This window comes from Eubalaena glacialis, chromosome 18, assembly GCF_028564815.1.
Source record: "Eubalaena glacialis isolate mEubGla1 chromosome 18, mEubGla1.1.hap2.+ XY, whole genome shotgun sequence".
Taxonomy (NCBI): domain Eukaryota; kingdom Metazoa; phylum Chordata; class Mammalia; order Artiodactyla; family Balaenidae; genus Eubalaena; species Eubalaena glacialis.
In genome coordinates, this window is record NC_083733.1 from 64,353,119 (window position 1) to 64,369,018 (window position 15,900).

Here is a 15,900-nt window from a genome sequence, read left to right on the forward strand (position 1 = left end):
TTCTGAATGACAACCAGAAGACAATTTGTTTTAAAAAAATTTATCATTCCTAAGGGCTGAAAAGTACCAGATTCATTTACAATACCAGTAACAGTAAAACAAAAACCAAAAAGGTGTAAATGGTGTTATAGTCTTGTTTAATGTTAAGCTGAATTACTTCCCTTGTGATTTATATATTTCACTATGTTGGCATTTTTGGTAGATATTAGACATACAAACTGGAACAAGAATTTCGTGGTACACAACTTTCAATACCTTGTGAAATTTGAAAATCATCATATACATGTTCTACAAAAATACTCAGACACAAAGCAAATACATACATCTGGGACCTTTCTTAATTTACTTCTTTGACTATACAATATATTCAAACATGAAACAAAGTGTCCTTTGGCATGCTAAAGTTATCTGCTCTTCCTAACTGACTACTTTGTGTTACATTCTGTATAAATACATGGTAATGCAATGATCAAAATTTTTATTATGAAGTTGTTTATATGTAAATAAACTTTCCCACCATCATTACACTCTACTAATTCTCCTTAAAAAAATATTATCTCATGCATGGTAAGTTTGGACTTCATGCCAGAGGCATCCCTTATCACAAGTCTTCAGCCATCTGTATTCCTTGGTATGAAGACTCATTTGTTTGGAAGCTACTCAAGAATTCACAATATTTGTGAGATTTTTTTCCACAGTGAAAACTGACTACTTTATGATAGCCTATCAAAAACATTTGTTGTACCCAAAGGTTTCATTTGTGCGATGTATAATGGGATCTCGTCTCAAGAAGAGATTTCAACTTTTCATTCATACTGCCTTTTTTCTCATGAAATATGAGGCTACATTGGTAGTAGATAATTTTCCTATATTCACTGCATTTAAAAGATTTCTCTTCTGGGTAAGTTTTGAAACTTACAAAGGCCAAAATTAATGGAAAAGTACCCTAACTTTCCCTGCATTCATAGGGTGACTCTCGTGTGAATTTTCTTATATTCAGGGAGATCTGGCATCTCACTAAAGTCTTCCCAGTGCTGTGTTCCTGGGATTGTTTTCATGTATGAATTTCCTCATGTGAAGTGAGAAAGAACTTGACAGAGAAAGTTTTCCCACACTCACCACATTGATAAGGTTTCTGCCCTGCATGACTTCTCTGATGGACACTGAGGTATGATTTCTCAAAAAAGGGTTTCCCACATTGAGTGCACTGATATGGTTTCTCTCCTGTGTGATGTCTCTGATGTCTAATGAGCTGTGACTTCTGGTTGAAGATTTGACCGCATGGAATGCATCCATAGGGTTTCTCTCCAGTATGGCATCGTTGATGGATAATAAGATGGCTTTTTTGGCGGAAAGCCTTCCCACATTCACTGCATCCATGGGGTTTCTCTCCTGTATGAATCAACTGATGTCTACTGAGCATTGCCATACTGCTAAAGGCTTTTTGGCATTCAAGGCATACGAAGGGTTTCTCTCCTGTATGTGTCCTCTGATGGACAATGAGCATTGCCTTTCGTATGAAAGCTTTTCCACATTCACTGCATTCATAGGGTCTCTCTCCTGTATGAGTTCTCTGATGGACAATGAGATGGGACTTGTCTATAAAAGCTTTTCCACATTCACTGCATTCATAAGGTTTCTCTCCCGTATGAATTCTCTGATGTGTTATGAGGGATGACTTTTTATTAAAGGCTTTCCCACATTCCTTGCATTCATAAGGTTTCTCTCCCGTATGAGTTCTTCTATGAACAATAAGCTGTGACTTGTCTATAAAAGCCTTCCCACATTCACTGCATTCATAAGGCTTCTCTCCCGTATGAATTCTCTGATGGGTTATGAAGTGTGACTTTTTATTAAAGGCTTTCCCGCATCCCTCACATTCATAAGGTGTTCTTGCTGTATGATTTCTCTGATGTAGAATGAGCTGTGATGTGTGTACAAAAGCTTTTCCACATTCACTGTATTCATAAGGTTTCTCTCTGATATGAATTTTCTGATGTGTTATGAGGTGTAAGTTTTTATTGAAGGCTTTTCCACATTCCCTGCATTCATAGGATTTTTCTCCTGTATGATTTCGCTGGTGAACAACAAGCTGAGACTTACTACAGAAGGCCTTTCCACATTCCCTGCATTCATAGGATTTTTCTCCTGTATGATTTCGCTGGTGAACAACAAGCTGAGACTTACTACAGAAGGCCTTTCCACATTCTTTACATCCATAGGGTTTCTCTCCTGTATGGATTCTTTGATGGATAATCAGGTTTGACTTTTGCATAAAACCTTTCCCACAATCACTACACTCAAAAGGTTTCTCTCCTGTATGTGTTCTGTAATGTAATCTGAGCTTCGTCTTTTCCCTGTAAGCTTTTCCACATTCTTTGCATTCATAGGGTTTCTCTCCTGTATGAGTCCTATGGTGTAGAATGAGATGATATTTTGTTCTAAAGGATTTCTGACACTCGATACATTCATACGGTTTCTCTCCTGTATGAGTTCTCTGGTGCAGAGTGAGATGACATTTTGTACTGAAACCTTTCTGACATTCACTGCATCTGTATGGCTTCTCTCCTGTATGGGTTCCCTGGTGTATTATGAGCTTTGACTTATACCTGAAGGATCTGGGACATTCACTGCATTCATAAGGTTTCCCTTCTGTGTGAATTCTGTGATGTCTTTTAAGATTTGTTACTGTGCTGAAAGACCTCACACATAAATTATGTTCATAGTACTGGGCTCGAGGGTGGGAGGTTTCATGTAGAGTATGGAAAAATGACTTCCCATAACCATTTAACTCATCAGAGTTCATTTCTGCATAGCTTTTACTCTGATAACTTGGGTCTGAATTTTGTTTCAAACTTATTCCTCTTGAGACACATTTATGGGGTCTTTGTGTAAATGAAACAAAGTTTTTGCTCAAAGGAAATATTTTTCCCAATGCATTGTTTTCATGATCTCTCTCCACAGGTCCACCCTTCCCGTTATCTTCCCGATGCCAATCATAAACTTGCCACATTACTTCTAGAAAAAAATCAATGAATACTACCATTATCATGAAATGGAGAGGGATGAAATCTCAAGTCAATATCCAAAGAGATGGAGAAAGTGATACAGCAGGTGCACAACGTAAGTCTGAGGCACCCAATAAAAGAAACAGTAATAAGTAATGAACTGAAGGACATGGGTGTCATCAAACATTGGAACAAATCTATGAATATTTGAAAGCAAAATAGAAGAGGTATATGAATATGGATAAAAGGTAAAAGAGGTTGGTTGTGTCTAATGAGCTACGCTAAAAGAACAACTAAGCAAAAAAGGAAAGACCAAATGAACTAGGCAAAGATCTGACCCAGGGTAGATACAAGGAGGTAAGTCTCCTCCTAGGTGGCTAGCAAAAGAGAGTCATATATGGAAGGGTAGTAAGAGAAGCAGGCAACATTCATACTGAAGACTTCTTTTCATTCAAAGTCACTTCTAAAGGTTCAGAGACTATGAGAAAAAAATATTAAAATGGGGGGAGGGATAAATTAGGAGTTTGGGATTAACAGATACATACTACTATATATAAAATACACAAACAACAAGGACCTACTGTATAGCACAGGGATCTATATTCAATATCTTGTAATAACCTATAATGGAAAAGAATCTGAAAAAGAATATATATATATACATATAACTGAATCACTCTGCTGTACATCTGAAACTAACATAACATTGTAAATTAAATATTCTTCAATTAAAAAAATATATTAAAATAACAAAGTTCCCAACCCAACAATGACCAACTGTTACTTTGCTTCCACGAACTCCCACTGCATTGGTTTCACTCACCAGGACCACACTGACTTGGGAATTCCCTCTCTACTACTGCTTTTTCTTTTTCTTTTCCTTTCTCCAAGTGCATCACTGGTTCTGGCTTGGTAACTTGATAACCTGTCAAGGGGGGTAATCACAGAGAATCTGAGCAGTATTGGGTCCTGTGAAGAAAAGTTCTGTTTCAGGGAATGTATAGTTTAAATCTCAGCAAAATTGAAACTTTTCACTTGGAAAATGAAATTAAGTACAGTCACTGTATGATACTAAATAAAATAAGCTCTGTTACCTACCTATACTAGTCCAAGTCCAAAATCATTGATGATATCAGAGTATGGATAAATTGTAGCAATGGAAAAAAGACAGGCAATAAATGGGCTTACGCTGAGATATTTAGGAAAGTTGTCTTTACCCAATGATATTAGGTTGCTATAATTTTCCAACATCACATCCCGGTAGAGGTTCTTCTGAACAGTGTCTAGCAGCTGCCACTCTTCCCAGGTGAAATCCACAGCCACATCATTGAATGACAATAAGCCCTGTTGTAACATAATCCTTTTTAATCTGGAGTTAATATAATGGAATAAAATAGTAACGATCTATAGGATATTATTCTATTTTTACTATGAAAATTTATAAACATATATCATTCTGTACCTAGTTTTGATTGACATTCTGTGGGCTAAATTCATTAAAGCTCTCCTTTCTTTGTGCATTCTTCAGTCACTTCTTCACTCATTCACTTACCCAATGTAAAATGTCATTGAAACTTTAAACTACCTAAAGACAATCTGTAACCCACCTTACAAGCATTTAATGTTACTTACTATACATTTTGCATTAAAAAAGGAAATAGAGCATGGTCCTGCCGTCAAATGCCTTCTGATCTATTTGAGTTCAAAGAACTGCATATAGGGCTTCCCTGGTGGCGCAGTGGTTGAGAGTCTGCCTGCCAATGCAGGGGACACGGGTTCGAGTCCTGGTCCAGGAAGATCCCACATGCCGCGGAGCAGCTGGGCCCGTGAGCCACAACTACTGAGCCTGCGCATCTGGAGCCTGTGCTCCGCAACAAGAGAGGCTGCGACAGTGAGAGGCCCTCGCACCGCGATGAAGAGTGGCCCCCACTTGCCGCAACTAGAGAAAGCCCTTGCACAGAAACGAGGACCCAACACAGCCAAAAATAAATAAATAAATTAATAAATTAAAAAAAACAAAAAAAAACTGGCTCTTCTCTGTTACAGTTTGTTTAAAAAAAAAAAAAAAGAACTGCATATAGTTCAAAGGGACAGGAGAAGAGGCTGAAAGGGACAGATGCCCAGGTGACAGGCAGGAACATGTCTTGGAGCAAGAATGCACATGTCCTGCAGACACTTGGTAGCCACTGCAGTGTTTTTCATATACAAAAGTATGCTACGCTCAGAACTGCCTGTTAGAAATTGGACTACGTATTAAATCACAATACTCAAAAAAAGCAAACACAAAGCTTTCACTGTGTGCTACGTATCGTTCTAAGCATCTTACATACAGTAACACAATGATCTGCACAGTAACCTTTATGTAAGCACCACTATTATCTTTTTTTATAGGTAAGGGATTTTTAAAGTTTTCTATCTGTGCCTGTTATACCTCCCACATTTCCTCAGGAAGATGACTTTTCACTGGGTCCACTGTCTGGATGAGAAAAAAGTAACAGGAAGACCCATCTTCACACTTAAATGTCCAGGAAATCTTTACTGAATTCATGTGCTTCCTTCTTAAATACAAAGTACATCTTGAAACACATTTTTATCTTTTGTGATGGTTTCCAGTATTAACAGAGAAATGTAGGCAACCCACTTCTGGATCCTGCTGCTTATGTGGCAATGTTCTAATTATCAGCACCTTGCAGGACCCTATGACATGCAGATGAGTTTCCCTTCCTGATTAGCTATTCTGGATCATTCATTCTATCTCCCAATCTAAGCATATCCCTCCTAGCCACAATGTATCTATATATATTGTTCTCTTTGATTGGATACATTTGAATAAAACTCCAAAAATCAAAAATGCAAAACAAACGGGGGAAAAAACCAAACAGCTCACCTGGGACTTGGTCATTTTTAACAGCTTTTAGGAAGTGGCCACCACATTTAGGATCTGTCCTGAAATCCTGGTAATGGTGTCTCATCAAGGGTATCCTTAGCAAGGATGAATTTCCGGGCTTGAGACCTACTTTTTTCCTTTATAGGAGTGGCCTTATTCTAGGAAGCCGGCATCTATGGATTCAAGAAAAGATTTGTTTAGTATGGAAGTAATGATAAAAGCAAGTTCCAATACGTGTAAGGAACTGTTTCAAGTATGTTCTTTTCTCACTTAACCCTCACAACAAGCCTATAACATACAGATGATCATTATTCCATTTTAGAGAAAACTAACAGAGGAAAGGTTAAGCACCTAGCTAAAACCCAACAGCTAGTAACTGGCGGAGAAAGGACTAAAACACAAACCCCCAGAATCAAAAAATCCCCTGAGTCTAAGGAGAACTACCAGAATTATCCTTTTATCTTAACCAACCAACACAAAAAGTAGGAAAAATATCTAGAACAACTATTTTAAGACCCAGAAGTCAGAGAAAAAGGAAAACAAACAAGGTGAGAACTCTGTGCTGCAGCTCGCCGCCTGGAGAGACTTTCCAGCTCAGAGCACAGGGAGAAGGAACCCCAAAACCATCCAGCAGTCTTGCTGAGTTAATGATACAGAATTTCAAGTCTGAGAAGCAAAGGTGGCTAGAGTCTGCCAGGCAGTACCTCAGAAAAAAGAGAGCAAAGTCACTCTGTAGATATGCAGAGGGCTCCTCTGAGTCTCTGGCTAAAAATTGGTGAACTCAGGAAATTACCAAGGCCCCTGGAAAGGAGGAGGTGGAACAATTCCTGGAGCTCACACAAGATCAGGAATACTTAGCATTCCCACTAGCCAGGGTAGAAAGACCTTCCACCAGGACTTCAAAGAGAGGCCTCAGAAGAGCACTGCCTCAGTAATAGGTACAGAGTAATCACAGACAAAAGACTGTTTCGGCCCCACCTAAGAAAGTTGAAAAGAAAGCCTCCAAAGAATCAAACCTTTTCAAAGTAAGTTGACTACATGCCAGAGCAAACCTCAAAAGTAGTTAAAGGAATAAAAGAAAATCCTGTAAACAACAATATCAAACTGACAATGTCTGACATCCAATCAAAAATTACCAGACATGCAAAGAAGCAAAAAAAAAATGACCCAAAGCCAAGGGAAAGTTCAAGCTAGAGAGACAGACCAAAATGACAAAAGGGATAGAATGGGCAGACTAGTACATTTCTTTAAAATTATACACACACACACACACACACACATATATATAAAATATGGAATATGTATATATTCCACATATTCCACAAGAGAAAAGCATGAGCATGATGAGAAAAATAATAATAAAATATTTAACAAGTGCCGTTGAAACAAATAGGATATTCATGTTTGCCTCAAACCAAAATTAACTCAAAATGGATTATAAATGTAAGGGTTAAAACTATAAAACTTCTGGAAGAAGGCATAGAAAAATTTTAAGTGAGGCAAAGATTTCTTAAACAGGGCACAAAATGTATGATAAAAGAAAAAGTTGATAAATTGGACTTCCTCAATACTAAAAATTTGTGATATTCAAAAGACACTGCTAAAAAATGAAGAAGGATCAAGCCACAGGCTAGAGGAAAATACTAACAAAGCATGTACCTGTCTAAAAGACTTCTATTTAAAAAATATGAAGAACTTTTCCAACTTAATAAAAGAAGAGACAATCCAATTAAAAGGAAAAGAAGTTTCAAACAGACACTTCATCAAAAAAAAAGAGATGGCAAATAAGCATATGAAAAGTTGCTTTAAGTTGTACAATAAAAGCAAATTAAAACCTAGATAAAATATTCCTATAAACCTGCTAGAATTGCTATAATTTAAAAGACTGAATATACCAAGTACTGACAAGGATGTAAAGAAAAAAAAAAAAACCTGTCATGCATTGCTGGTGAAAATATAAAATGACAAAATGGTACAACCACTTTGACTTGTACATCAAGGTACATTACAGCTTCATTCAAAATATCCAAAACCTACTCCCCCAAATCCAAAACATCCATCACCTGGGGAATAGATAATATTGTGGCTTATTTGTACCACTGAATATTACTCAGTGACAGAAAGGAATGAACTAATGATACATGCAACATCATGGATGACTCTCAAAAGCATTATTTTAAGTGAAAGAAGTCAGACATCAATGACCTCTTACTGTATCATTCGATTTGTATGAAGTTTTAGAACATATATAACTATGGAAAGCATGTGATTGTGAGGGAACAGGGGATGGGGGTATGGTCTCAATGAAAAGAGGCACAAGGGGACTTTTGGGGTTGATGGGAAAGTTCTATACATTGATTCGAGTGATGGTTAAAGAATGGTATACCTTTGTGAAACTCATCAAATTATACCTGAAGAACTGGTGAATGTTACTGTATGTAAATTTTTTTAATTGAAGTATAGTTGATTTACAATGTTGTGTAAGTTTCAGGTGTACAGCAAAGTGATTCAGTTATATATATAACTTACGGGTTATTTTCCCTTATAGGTTATTACAAAATATTGTGTATAGTTTCCTGTGCTATACAGTAGGTCTCTGTTGGTTAACTATTTTATATATAGTAGTGTGTATATGTTAATCCCAAACTCCTAATTTATCCCCTGCTCCCGTTTGGTAACCATAAGTTTGTTTTCTACATCTATGGGTCTATTTCTGTTTTGTATAAGTTCATTTGTATCTTTTTTTTTTTTTTTTTTTAGATTCCACATATAAGCAATATCATATGATATTTGTCTTTTTTCTGTCTGGCTTCCTTCACTTGGTATGATAATCTCTATATTGTACATAAATTATACCTCAGTTAAACTAACCTCTTGCCTACAAAAAGCAAAACAAATACAGGCTGTCTGCCTCTGAAGACAAAATCCATGACCTTAAACTCTGCAACGGAGTCTCAACTGAAATCTCAAATTCATGTCTCTTTTTGAGACCTCATCTTCACTCAAAACCCTGGCTGGATCTCTTGGCAACTCTAATCAGTGCTGACTGTTAAAGAATTAACTCCGGTGATGAAAAATTAATTCTAACACTGAGAATAACTTAGAGATGCCAGGACACCCGAGAAATATATTAATGCAACTACTCTCAGTATCACATTGCTGAGAACTCCGAAGGACAATGCAACACGGTGTCTTAGGCGGACAGAGAACTGAAGAAAACAGATCTGGATTTCGAGGACAATATGTGAAAGAAATTTGTGGCCAAAGAAATGAGGCCAATCTCATTTATAAACTTAGTATAAAAATCCTAAATATTTAAAAGATGAGGAAACCATGTTCACTGATAGAGAGGAAGAATACTAAGAAAACAACATAGGAAGAATTATACATTGCACAGATAACTTTATTCCAGGAATGCAAGAAGATTGTAGTAAGAACTATTTCGTTATCTCAATAGATAAAGAAAAGACATGTAGTAAGATACCATAGCCACTCACAATTTTTAAAAATGTTATTAAACTAGAATTAGACAAGAACTCTGTTAACTTGATAAAGAGTATCTACAAAAAAAAAAAATTCACGGCATTTCTTTAAGCTTAGGATAGCCATTCTCAGAACATTTAGCCAAAAATGTATCACATTTTGGCTAAATGTAAAATGGGGAAAATAAATGGAAGGAATGAAGGAATGGAAAAGAAGAAGCAAGACTGTCACTATGCAACTGCTTTAAGATCAACATAAACATTAACTGCAATTTCATGTTCAAACAACAGTAAGATTTATAAGGAAAAAACACTATTCACAATACCAACAAAACGTATAAGGTACCTGAGGGGGAAATGTACAAGAATATAGTTTTATTACACCAAAAGAATACAAATTATAACCAGTCAAATGGAGAGACACAATAGGGTGAGTTCTGGGAGGGTCCCAAACCAGAAGCTTCCACTGTCCTTTCCTCTTGGAGTCAGGACACGTTGCTCATCCAGCATATCTATGTGTGACAACATGCAGGGTATTGCCAACCACAGAAACTCACCTGAGCTTCAGTGTTTACAGTTTGTATTAGAGTTTCATTAAATACTCATGATGGATCTAATCATTGGCCATGGAACTCAACCTCCAGCACCTCTACCCTCCTGGAGGTTGGGCTGATATCACCTGGTTGGTCTTTCTGGCATAAACAGCTCCAACCTGAATCATCTCACTAGCATAAACTACAGACTCACCATGAGTTGCCTCATTAGCACAAACTATCAGGGCCCACCATGAATAATGCAGTCATCTCTATCATTCAGGATACTCCAACAATCTAGAGGTTACCTCCCAGGAACAGAGACAAAGGACTGCCAATTGTTTATTACAAAATAACCAGCAAAAGACTAGCATTCCATATATGGGACTACTTTCTAAATATGAGTTAGGAAGAGACAAACTTCTCAGGTTTAAAATTGGCCAATGAACATATAAAAAAGATGACCAACCATGTTAGTGACAAGAACAGTGCATATGGAGACCACAATGAGATAGATGTCTTTTATACTCAAGATGGTCAAAAAGCAAGAATGAAAATACTAAGTATTGGAAAGCCTATGGATCAAAAGGCACTTTTATACATTGCTGATGAGAGAGTAAGGTGGTACAAAAGCAATTTGACTTTCCCTTCTAGGTAAAAATTCATCTACTTTATATTAGAAATTTCATTTCTAGGTATACACCCTAGACTAGACAAATTCTCACATCAACTGGGAGACATAAGAATGTTTGGAACTTCACTACTTGCTGTAGCTGAAACCCAGAAACAATATAAATGTCCAACAACAGGAGAATGGATGTATGAGTTATGTTGTATTTATGCAATGGAATTCATATTAATGAAACAAACCTACCTCCAACATGGGTAAATCACAGATACGTAATAAGTCAAGAAAAGCAAGCTTCAGGACTTCCCTGGTGGCGCAGTAGTTAGGAATCTGCCTGCCAATGCAGGGGACACGGGTTCAAGCCCTGGTCTGGGAAGATCCCACATGCCGCGGAGCAACTAAGCCCATGCACCACAACTACTGAGCCTGCACTCTAGAGCCCAGGAGCCACAACTACTGAGCCTGCGTGCCACAATTACTGAATCCCACGCGCCTAGAGCAACAAGAGAAGCCACCGCAATGAGAAGCCCGCGCATCACAACGAAGAGTAGCTCCCGCTCCCCGCAACTAAAGCAAGCCCGCATGCAGCAACAAAGACCCAACACAGCCAAAAATAAATAAATTAATTTAAAAAGAAAAAGAAAAGAAAAGCAAGCTTCAGAAGACCACATAATAATATCCTTATTATAAAACTTACAACCAAGAAAAACTAGAGTGCACTTTTAAGGTATCCATATACATGTGATAAAAGTCAAGGGAATAATACATTCTAATTTGTGAATAGTGGTTCCAAAGCTTGGGATGGTTAGGTGGGACTCAGAAGATGGAACAAGGATGGAGGACTTTCCCATTTTCCAACGATCAAACATGACATTCATTAAACAAAATTATAAAGAAAAGCCAAGGTAATCAAATTTCTAAATTGGGCTATCATATTAGAAAAGAATAGAAGGATGATATGCCCATTGTTGCTAAAGATGAGAAACATCTGGCACACTGTGTGTAGAAGCATTATAGAATAGAAAGTTATTGGGGAGGTTTGGTAAAACTAAATCAGAAGCCTCTGAAATATGCATTTAATTTGACCTACTTTTATAAATTAAAAACAGAAAAATATCCATAATATATAATTCAGTTTAAAAATACATTTCAAAACATTACAGGTAGTTTACAGATAGTAAATTGGGTTTTTTTTTTTTTTTTTTTTTTTTTAACCACTCCCTGCGGCTTGTGGGATCTTAGTTCCCTGACCAGGGATCAAACCCGGGGCCAGGGAATTCTCCGAGGGTGATTTTTATTTCCTGCTTTTTACTGATAATAAACATACAATGATATTCTGATTTAAAAAACTTAGAGATCTCCATTTAATATCATATATAAATTCACATAGGAAGAGGATTTTATTATTTATTATTCTAACTTAATAAAAATAAGTTGAAAGTATTGTTTTGAGTAGAAAAAAATCCCATTAGAAAGGTATACATTTGAATAATAATAGCTACCTTCTGTCAAATACCTACTTGTTATATGGACTTAATATTTGTGTCCCTCAAATTCATACGCTGAAGCTTCAATGTGATGGTATTTGTAAATGGGGTCTTTGGGAGGTAATAAGCGTTACATGAGGTCATGAAGACAGGGCCTTCAATGAGAACTGGTGAGGCAGAAATCAATTTGTTTGAATGGGAAAACTGAGACTTACAGAACTTGGTACTTTATCCAAAGTCACAGAAACAAGTGGCAGAATTGACATAAAAAGCTAGGATTAACTTGATTTCAAGCGCGTACAAACACACGTAAACTGTTAAGTATTCATGGGCACGATTTTAACAATTCATGGATCTAGATGGCAGGTATACAGCAGAACATTTGGCTATTCTTTCGGCTTTTCTGTATGCTTGAAATTCTCCAGTATAAAACGTTGGGAAATATAATACCCCAATGCTCAGCACACACCCAAATGTCTGTCCACCTGAGGCCTCTTTCTGTCCCAACCCCCCTCAACCTCTCCTAAGGATACCCACACAGCTCCCCAACCTGCACTTCGCTGTCGCACCCATTCACAGCTCCCCAGACATCTATTTTTCACCCACTGGCCCCTCCGAAGCTCAAATTCCAACCACAGGAATCCCAGGTGACTAACCCCCAAGCCCTATCCTCACCAACCTATCCAGATGGACCCCTTTGATCATCGGCTCTTCCACCTCCTCTTTCCACCGCCTGGGGCGGGGGCGGGGGGCGGCGATCCGGCGCCGACCTGTCACTGTCAACAACAATGGTGTCTCGTTACTTCCTCAACCCACTCCTCAACACTGATGCTGGCCCAAGCCACCCACAACGCCCCCAAAACTCCGAGGCCGCCTTCAACAACAATCCTCCACGAGTACCCACCACAAACCACATCTCAAGTCACAGAATTCCCACCACGCGGGATTCTTAAATCCACTCGCAGCAATCTCACGTAGCCTCAAACGCCAATTCTGCGACAGTACGCTCGGGCAACCCAAGCTTTGGACGCCACTTCCGTTTCCGCTGACGTTAGCACTCACATTCAAGGCCACTTTGGAAGTGAGCGATGGGTTCTGATGCCTGGAGGAATTAGTGCCGTGCAATATGGCCGCGCCCATGTCGTTACATTATGTTGGGGGCGGCCATATTGGATCGTGCGCCGCCATTTTGGACCGTCCTGCCGACCAATACGGAGAGGTGCAAATTCAACCGGTTCTCGCCAAGACTTTTCATCCTGGGCTGTTCCATCTCTGCAGCTGCTCAGCTACATGTTCAGTAGCGTTTCAGCACTCTCGCCTACAGTCTTCCGACCTGACCCGGGAGCTAAACCAATCACAGGCCAGGCCTAAGCAGAATGGCCCCGCCCACTCTTTTTCGGATCCCTTTTTATGCCGCTGGAAAGACGTGGCCGTGTTGGGAAGGTTGGGGCTTCGGGACCGAGAAATGGGGAGCGTTTGCAGACAGGATGCCGGTTAAACGTTGGAGAGAATGGGGATGAGGAGGCTAGAGCTGTAGCTGAAGGAGCAGAGGTGTTACGAGGAGAGCACTCTGGATGTACTTCGTGACGCGAGACCGTGAGGGGGTGAGGACCGGGGCAGATATGTTTTATGGAGCAGACACTGGCAACCACGGTCCCCGCCAAGAGTATGACTTCTGTCTCACGGTACAGGGTGACTCTGTCATAGAGGCGGAGCGGGCGCGCAGCGCTTAGCTCCAGGGGTTAGAGGTCCCGCTCAGCCGACAGCTCTCGCAGCGGACCACCCGGAAGACAGTGCGGTGAGAGGCAGATGGGGACCTCCTCCGAGGGGCCCTCGAGGACCCCTGGCCTTGGGCCTGGCGGGTGAGGTGGGGGGGCCTGGGGACAGTCTGAGGACTGTGTCCTGCAGAGCTCGAGAGCCCTCGCCACTGCCGCCCGCTGGCCGGGCCCGGGCCTTGAAGCAGACGGGAACCTCTCCCCCATCCCTGCCTCTGGGACCTAATGGCGGCTGTGGTCTCCATGGGTCAAAGTCCGCAGGACCCTGCCTCTGTTTGCGCTGCCAGAGGAGCCTGAAGTCTGACTGGGGCCGGGGCACCCGGCTCCCTCAGTGATGACAGCTGGGCAGGGTCTGGAGGCCTGGCCCTGAGGGCGCCGCCAACTGAGATCCACCTCTTCAGCCAGGCCTGGGCACTGGGGGAGCATCTAGTCTGGGTGCTGGACCAACGCTCCTGGGCAGGGTAAGCGGCCTGCGCAGGGACCCCCTCCTCTTAGCCCGGGCCTGGACCTCTGAAAGCTGAGCCTTGGGACCTTGCCCTTTCTTGTCAGAACAGAGAATAACATTTGTTTTGGTGGAGGTTTCCAGGAACGTCGTGACCTGACCTCAAGAACAAGGGATCTGATAGCAAGAAGTGTGCAACAGCTAACCACACCCCTCCCTCACCTTTCCTGTAAAAGGGCTTTGCTGAAAGCTTTCAGGGAGTTCAGGGTTTTTATGGCATGAACCACCGGTCTCTTTGCCTGGCCCTGCAATAAACCTTTCTCTGCTCCAAACTCCGACGTTTTGGTATTGTTTGGCCTCACTGTGCGTCGGGCACGTGGACTTGAGCTCAGTAACAAATACATTCAAGAAGGATTCTGTGTATCTTGAATAGTCACAACCTGCCCAGTCATTTGTTTTTGTGAATACTGTGATACAGGGATCAACTTTCTTTTTTCCTCTGTATAGATAATTGTCCCAGCAGCTTTATTTAAAGTGAGTCTCTTCTGCACTGTTGGGCAGTGCCATCTCTATCATAAATCAAGCGTCCATGTCTGTATGGCTCTGATTTAGGATGTCGTTCTGTTCCATTGCTCTCTCGTTTATTCCCGGGCCAATACTACTCTGTGTTAGCTACGGGATCATTTCTAAGTCTTAGGTCTGTTAAAGCAAGGCCGCCTACTGTATTCTTTTTCTACAAGAGTGTCTTTGTTCTTTTGGCCCTTTATATTTTCACATAAAATTTTACCTCAACCTGTCAACTTCCACACACACACACACAAAAGTCTGGGATTTGTACTGGGGCTGCATTGAATCTATAAATCTTTTGAGTAATGACATATTTATAGTATGAAGGCTTAAAATTCATGAACACCATGTATCATTCCATTTATTCTTTAATGTCTCTGAATAAAGTTGATGTTTCTTATAGAAGTCATTTTTTTTTATTCATTTCATGATACTTGACATTTTTAATGCTCTTGTAAATGGTATTTTATAATTTCATTAACCTTTGTTGGTCATATACAGAAATACAATTAACTTGATATTATACCAAGCAAACTTGATAAACTGTCTTATTAATTCTAATAGCTTTTGTGTAGATCGTTGTATTTAAATTTTTAAAACTTCATATTTTCCCTCTGCCTCAACATCCCCACAAACCAGCTCTGAGTACGCTGACCAGGCAACCATGTACACCAGTGCAATAAGGTCGGTCCCTGCCTCGAGTTCCTCTTCCTACCCTCCCGTGCCTGTGACCTCGCGTCATTCAAATGCACCAACGAAATCTCCTCCAGTCTTTTCTTGTGTACTCCACCCTGATCCGCCAATAAGGGCACTTCCCCATGGATGCTCCCACCCCCCTACCTGGTTGAGCCTGGTCCCTTGGCGCTCTCTCTGACGTGACCTCTCAGCATGCAGTGACTCTTGTCTCTCATGACCTGTGAGTATAACAAACTTTTTTCCCCTGTACCTATTCTGAGTCCCTTCTTGTGGTCTCACCTGACTGACCATCACCTAAGAGAACACAAAACAATTATTCTAGATTTTTATGTGAACAGTCATATCATCCTTAAATAGTGAGTTTTCCCCATCATTTCACATTTTTAAATCTTTAT

General features: G+C 40.0%; 1 protein-coding gene and 1 long non-coding RNA gene across 2 annotated transcripts; one reads left to right on the top strand and one right to left on the bottom strand.

Moving 5' to 3' along the window:
• Positions 1-276: 276 nt before the first annotated feature.
• On the bottom strand, positions 277-13,036 carry LOC133078650 (zinc finger protein 268-like). The gene is made up of 5 exons (XM_061173775.1): positions 12,930-13,036; positions 5,896-6,068; positions 4,226-4,352; positions 3,832-3,933; positions 277-3,018 (listed from the first exon to the last, which is right to left on the bottom strand). The coding sequence occupies exons 2-5, from the start codon at positions 5,908-5,910 to the stop codon at positions 1,055-1,057; spliced, it is 2,208 nt and encodes a 735-aa protein (XP_061029758.1). The 5' UTR covers positions 5,911-6,068; positions 12,930-13,036; the 3' UTR covers positions 277-1,054.
• Positions 13,037-13,353: 317 nt separating this feature from the next.
• LOC133078794 (uncharacterized) lies at positions 13,354-14,574 on the top strand. Its single transcript, XR_009697939.1, has 2 exons — positions 13,354-13,629; positions 13,717-14,574. It is a non-coding gene; the product is annotated as an uncharacterized LOC133078794 (long non-coding RNA).
• The last annotated feature ends 1,326 nt before the right edge of the window (positions 14,575-15,900 follow it).

Excerpts from the sequence above, each read along its gene's own strand:
- LOC133078650 (XM_061173775.1), bottom strand. Across the intron at positions 3,934-4,225 it reads TAGCAACCTAATATCATTGG|GTTATCAAGTTACCAAGCCA; the intron begins GTAAAGACAACT and ends CCCCCTTGACAG. Across the intron at positions 3,019-3,831 it reads CCCAAGTCAGTGTGGTCCTG|AAGTAATGTGGCAAGTTTAT; the intron begins GTGAGTGAAACC and ends ATTTTTTTCTAG.